Below are 6,591 nucleotides of genomic sequence, written 5' to 3'. Positions count from 1 at the left end.
ATGTGCAAAATAATGTGTTTTGTGAACCTTGTGAACTGTAGTTTGGGATAAACTACAGTTTTTGGCAGAAAAAAGGGATAGTTTGCAATTTGTTTTTATCAACTCTGCTAACTTCTACTCTGTTACATTGGTAGTCCTTTGCCACAGACAGTATAAGTGAGAGTACAATTCTGCCCAGCGGTGCTAGAACAATTTGTATAGTCGGATTGCTGAGAGCCATTGAACCAAACTGTAAACCCTGTATATAATAGAGACCACTTCAAGCCTGGGGGTGTGGCAGCACCCCCAGCACCCCTAGTTCCAGCACCTATGAGTCTGCCTACAATATAAGAGCCAAATCATGCAGTTGACGCATGGTAAAGTGACAATGTAGTAGTATTAAGGCCAAAGCCTGTAATTTTTACTGTGCCCTTACTCCCACAGAAATACATGGGGGGGGGGGTCCTGCCAGAATAAGGACTCTTGAGGTGCGACCCAGTTCTGTTCCCATTGAAATCAATGTCAATAGGAGAAGGTCTCTGCTGTTAATGTGTAATATAACGGCCTGATCCTGCAAACCCCTGCTTACTGAGTAGTCCCATGGCCATCCCTACTTGCATGAGGAAGAGCCACTCACGTAGGGAGTGCTGCATTGTATCTTTAGGCCCTAATCCTGCAAACATTTATGTATGTGCTTTGAATAGTGCCACCAAACTCAAAGGGACTATTCACAGGTTTCAAGTTAAACATGTGCCTAACTTTTTGCAGGACCAAGGCTTTAGTTTGTAAAAGGCTTTGGGATTCCTCTAGATTAAATGTGCAATATGTGATACCATTATTAGCATGATGAATTCGAAGAATTCGTAACCATATGGAAGAGCTAGAAATCATAAAAAAGTGGCTAGAGTCCTGAATATTTGGAGATGGTTTAAAGAACCACAAAACCAAACTACTTCTGTAATAACACATTTTATTTATAGCAGGATTTTCAGAATACCATGTATTCCCAGCCTTTGACACTTTCAGTTGCTTTTATTTTGAGAACCCCCGGTCCCCACAGAAATACTGACGTGCTTACAACAAAAAGCATCCCATGAATGGAAATAAACTATACAGCATTAGGCAACAATGTTTTCTATGTATTTCATACATTTGTATCTGATGAGACGAATATGTTTAATGTTGTTTGCAAGTGAGCTTTTACTTGTTTTGCTGTTTCAGGTGAAATAAAAGTGCCTCCTCTAACCAAGAACGTTAAGAAATACCATTATGAAAATATAACGTAAGCATTGCTATAAAAACTTTGCAGGAAGCCACTTGTTACAGCCTTCTGTTTACTGCGTACAATGTTTACGCTAGACAAAAAGCTAACCTGGTAACAATATAATAAAAAGTCCAAAAAAGTACTAAAATGTGTCAAGAATGCTTTAGTTAAATACATCTCGCAGCAACATTATTCACAAATATACAGTTTAAAAAGCTTTTCCTTTATATACATAGGTTGAAACGCGTGGATTCCACGTGCATAGTTCATTCTCCGAGAGGCACGGCTGTTCATTGCGTGAGTTTCTTTCTCCCCACGTAAAAGCAGTGGATGGAGTTGGTTTCAAGTCTCAGAGCTCATAATACGTGATAGATGAGCCTGGAATGAGGAGGGGTCCTAGGGGTGCCTGGCTGGGAATCGAGGCTGGCGTTTGCAGGGAGGGAGGCGGTGTCCCGAAGCGGCAGCGCAGCTTGATCGGAGGTGGAAGAGATGCGATCCACGATACTGGATAAACAGTCCAAGCTGGACAGGGTAGTGCTTTTGTCTGTGGAACAGAGTAAGGCGAAAGTAATAGATAAACACTTACATGCATCAAGAAACGTGAATTAGCTCACTAATTAGCTACGATTTAATTTCCAACTCATGTACCTATCCCCACCCAGCCCTTTGGAGTCCAGACGCCGACACTCAGCACACCTCGTCGTTTGTAAATATCACCGCCTGGCATAGAGATCGGGAGTGTGAAAACTCATGGCAGATGCTGCCTCTCCAGCTACATCGATGCCACCTTACTCACGCCGGAGTTGCGCTATTAAGAAACTAGCTGGCCCGAGCCCTGTGTTCATGCTTACCGCTGTGTGGGTCCGGGCAATAGACAGTGTCAAACCTGCTGTTCCGCCGGGACCAGGCAGGGCTGTTGCATTCGGCCTAGAACAAACAAGAAATGAGCGCACAGAGCTTATGGGTGCGCGATTTTGCCCGCTGACTTCCAACGGGCTGAGCCTAGGGCCCTGCTAACTCCGCAGTGGGACCCTAAAACCCCACCGCGCCTTCGCGCTTCCCCGGCACATTTGCTCACATTAGCTCAGTTTCCAGCGGCTCTTTGCGTGAGGGGCAGCGTGGCAAAAGGCGAACCCATCAGCAATGTGCACCGCGTTAACCATGGAGAATGGATTGGTAGCAGGCGGAAGGCACAGCGAGTCAGTAAGAGGACACTTTCCCAGAGCTAAAGCACATTAAAACCTGGCACTGATGGAGCAAACGCGCTCGGGAAAAAATGCATCCACAGCCCCTCTGGGCCAGGCTTCAGCTGGGTGGGTTCCCCTCTATTTTTTTCATGACGACTGTAACATTGCTGGGGGCTGGGGAGCGAGGGGGTAAGCAAAGGCTTCACTCCCTAGTCTCAGTTCTCCATGGTCCATGCGGTACTTCATAAGAGCTTGGCTACAAAACACGAAGGAGAATTGACGGGCATTGAATGGTGAATGCTATGATCACTACCCAGGAGCTTGTTTTCTAGTTATCTTCATCCCCTGCAGGGCGACAAAGCTGCCCCCTTTGCACATATGAAGTCCCCCACCCCCACAACACTGCAAGGCTGTTTGCATGCAGAACCATGTGAATTACATCCTGGAAAGGGACCATTTCCCTAAGCGCACTTAACGTTTCCGTGGGATCTTAATAAACGCATCCCGCTTTCACTCTTCTACCTTACAGCAGAGCCCTGAAGTAACGGAGTAACCTGCCTATGTCGGCACGTTTACAACCCAAAAGCCTTTTACGTGATCGAAATGTCCCTCTCTTACCATCCCGTCGGAGCAGCTGGAAGTTGGGCTGGTGGGTTCAGAGCAACTCTGTCCTGGCAGGCTGTAGTAGTTCTCTACCTGCTCTCTCAAGACCTCCTGCAGGCTTTCGATGTACCTGATGGCGTTTCTCAGGATCTCCACTTTGGGGAGCCGTTGGTTGGGGTTGGCAGTGGTGCACCTCTTCAGCGTGTCGAAAGCCTGGTTCACTTTCTTCAGTCGCCTCCTCTCGCGCATGGTGGCTGCCTTCCTCCGGTCCATGGTAGTGGACTTTCTCTTGCAGGCTTTGCAAGCCCACATGAGGCAGTGGCCGGCTTGATGATGCCCAGTGGGGGCTCTGACATGCTCCTCTTCGTCGGACCACGGGCCGTCTGTTTGGTGGGCTCCGAAGGCAGCCAGCCCGTGTTCGAAATCATCCCCGAGCTCGCCTTCCGGGGAAGAGATGCAGGAGCTGTCATAGAAGAACTCGGATGGAGAAAACTGGCAACTGTCCATCACCTCCATCTTTCCAACAGCTAATACAGAGCGGTGCAAGGTCTGGGCTGCAGCGAGCCAGACTCGGCAAGTCACACTGCAGTTTTCTTGGGCAATTGCCTAAGTAATTAGGGATGCGAGACAAAGTGCCCTTTCTCTGGGGCACGGGGCTCTTTATATATACATGTTGTTATGGGAGGCTGGTCCAGAGAGGCTAGTCTTTATTAGCATATCCCTCCACAACCCCTACTGGGGCTGTCTGGGCAAACCCCCTCCAATCCCCAGGAGACAACTTGCTATGCACCGCTCCTTCTGACTGTCTGATGAGTTTATTACATTTTAACATAAATTTTTTCGAAGTAGTGATTGCAACAACTCAGAAGTTAGACTAAAGTAGGAGATTCGCAATTTGGTGTGAAAAATAAAGAGCAGGAACGGTGGGAAAGAAACCCTAAAACGTGACATTTCCTGCATAAAAGCATCTTCCAACACATTATGGAGTAAATAGGATACAGTCTCGCCATATTCACGGGAATTAAATGGTGAACGTTTTTAATAATTTGATTTTCTCACAATCAGTGCTACAGTTCGAATCAGACTGGCTCACTTTGTTTTTATAGGTGTGATCCGTTTTCTTCATTTTCCTGGGGGCTGTTTTGCCCTTTGATTCGATTAAAAGACATATATATAAAAGACATAAAGCTAGAAAATCATCCCTGCGAAACAATAACATTGTCAGTTAACAATGAAAGGGGGGAACATTTCCGGTAAACTCCAGGTTTTAGTGCTCCCTGATCATGTCAGAAACAAGACAATTGTATTTGTTTGCCTAAGAAAATCTCTCTGCCCCCCCTTTGCTCTCTTCCCTGTGGCCTGATGGTGCTAGAGGCAATAGTAAAGCAGTGCTTTGCTAATTTTCTGCTTTCAGACAAACTTGTACCGTTACAGATGCGTCCCAGCTGTCAGTGCAACAAACCCCTCCTGGAAGTGTAAAATTTCTAACCCCACAATCTCTGAGTAACTTTACACAAGTCGGTGACAAAAGCCTTCCAGAGACCTAGTAGCAGATCATTGAAACTGTTAAAGGGCCATTAAAGTGGTAATGAAGCCATTTAACAGGCATTTGCCAAAGCGCAGGAACCCTTTGGCCACATTCAGCTGGCTTTTATATGTTAGGAAAATGTGTTATTCGGGTTAAATAAAACGGTTTCCAAAAGGCTCCCTCAGAAAAGCCCAGGGTATGCGAGTTATTCTCAGTACCCAGCAGAAGTATTTTTGACTAACCTCGCTCAAGGAGCAGCAGCTGACATAGCCAGTGAGTTTACTTCTTGGTCTAGTCATTTTATTCAAACCCCCTTTAAGTAAAGGAGTCTGGCGGGGAATTCTGTGTAAGAAAGGTTATTGAACTACTGCCTTGATGCAGGCTGTGAACCTCAAACACTTTGGAAAAGGAGAGATTAGGCTTCAGTTTGGAGCAGGTAGGCTGAAAAGCCACGTCTCTCTTTATACAGTATACCCCGAGCTCCAAGCCACCCAGAGGAGAATCCATCTGATAATTGATCTATAACTGTTCAGTCCTCTTAGGGGAATGTTGTTATTGCTTTCAGGTGAACCCCCACTTTAAAATATATCAGAGGAAGAAATAAAAGGTTGAATAAATAAAACCCTGCCCACACCCCTTCAAAAAGTTGGTATATAATTATCTAAGCGGTTGGAAAGGCTACATCTGTCCTGTTCCAGATATTTAGGGCCATAAACGGGCAGCGAGCCCCCTTTGAAATGAATACTGTATTAAAGCCATAGCGCTGATAAAGGAATAGAGTTACAGAAAAGGAAAGCTCTGAATTTCAGCTCTCTCTAATGAAGTCCAGGTTGACATTCAGCTGACCACGTTTGAAACGTTGCAGTTCTCGGTGGTTTTGCAAGAAATCATCAGCCAAATAAAGCGGTTCTGTCAGCGGTAACTTGAAGACTTTCTTGGATTGTATCACACGGATATTTTAATGTAGCATGTTCTCGCTGGCTGAAATAGACCTGTTTACAGATTTATGTTTTGCGCACAAATAAACTTGGTCTTTAAAGTGCTAGGTACACCGTTCTGATCACCTTTCGGTGATTTCTCTCCAAGTGTGTACAATATATCTTGTAGTAACAATGCCCACTCCCTTTGGTATGCCTTACAAAATATTGTCTGTGTCTCTCCTTGCATTCGAATCTGTAGCTCCTTATTCAGAGTGTTTGAGGTTGTTTAGAAATGTGCCCTTCCCAAGAGTCTTAGGGGAATTCTGAGGATTGTTTCCCTTCTTCCTGAATCTTTGGAAAAAAGATGCTGTCACTCAGGAAAATCTGTAATTAGTATCCATTAGAGGTGCCAGCTTCCTTTTGTAAAGTGATCTCAAAACAAATTTGCAAACGTGCAGCAAGCCGGCGAGTAGAACTAAAAGAAGCAGGAAAAAACACAAACGACAAGGTTGGTTAATGAGGCTGCTGCGAGCGGGTCGGGGTGGTGGGTTTTTGAGATCTGGGGATTGAAATGCCGACAATGGGACAACACAACTTTCAAACTCTTGTTAAAACAGAGAACAAAATATAGAGATTTTTTAAAAACTAGCAAGAAATCTTCGCAGAAAAAAAGAACACAGCATTTCAAAGGCGTCCCTCAGCCAGTAGGAATCGCACTGTTATAGTTACTTTTAAAATATATATATTTCAAACACATTTCTGACTAGTTTACGATTATTTCCCCCCACCATAAAAGAAGGAATCGTTTTTTTTTAAAGAGCAAAATTATTGATCAGCAGATTTTATTTCGTGACTTTTCTCCCCTCTTCTGAAATGGCTTGACTTTAACTTTACTTCGAAAAACGGAACAAAACAATGAAACACCAAACCAACCAAGGGAAGTGTTACATAGTTCAATTGACAAAATGTGAGTAGAACGTTTAGGAATGAAATGTAAATATCGGTGTATGAAAATATGATCACATACTGCTACCATCTTTGCAGATATGACCCAAAGTTTAACCACTGAGGCGTGTGAAGTGAAGAAATTGTGTGCCAGTGACTGTGGGG

The 6,591-nt window shown here is 44.6% G+C and overlaps 1 protein-coding gene across 1 annotated transcript; it reads right to left on the bottom strand.

The window, feature by feature from the left end:
* Positions 1–945: 945 nt before the first annotated feature.
* MYF5 (myogenic factor 5) lies at positions 946–3,685 on the bottom strand. Its single transcript, XM_024196685.3, has 3 exons — positions 3,049–3,685; positions 2,095–2,170; positions 946–1,787 (listed from the first exon to the last, which is right to left on the bottom strand). The coding sequence occupies exons 1-3, from the start codon at positions 3,547–3,549 to the stop codon at positions 1,600–1,602; spliced, it is 765 nt and encodes a 254-aa protein (XP_024052453.1). The 5' UTR covers positions 3,550–3,685; the 3' UTR covers positions 946–1,599.
* Between the last annotated feature and the right edge of the window lie 2,906 nt (positions 3,686–6,591).

The sequence above is a fragment of the Terrapene carolina genome, unplaced genomic scaffold (assembly GCF_002925995.2).
Source record: "Terrapene carolina triunguis isolate 2854851 unplaced genomic scaffold, T_m_triunguis-2.0 Scaffold68, whole genome shotgun sequence".
In the NCBI taxonomy this organism is placed as follows: domain Eukaryota; kingdom Metazoa; phylum Chordata; order Testudines; family Emydidae; genus Terrapene; species Terrapene triunguis.
Note: the sequence above shows the minus strand (reverse complement) of the source record. Positions and strands in the feature narration are given on the sequence as shown.

Excerpts from the sequence above, each read along its gene's own strand:
- MYF5 (XM_024196685.3), bottom strand. The coding sequence starts at position 3,549 with ATGGAGGTGATGGACAGTTGCCAGTTTTCTCCATCCGAGTTCTTCTAT. Across the intron at positions 2,171-3,048 it reads CCAGCTGCTCCGACGGGATG|GCCGAATGCAACAGCCCTGC; the intron begins GTAAGAGAGGGA and ends TGTTTGTTCTAG. Across the intron at positions 1,788-2,094 it reads TTGCCCGGACCCACACAGCG|ACAAAAGCACTACCCTGTCC; the intron begins GTAAGCATGAAC and ends TCTGTTCCACAG.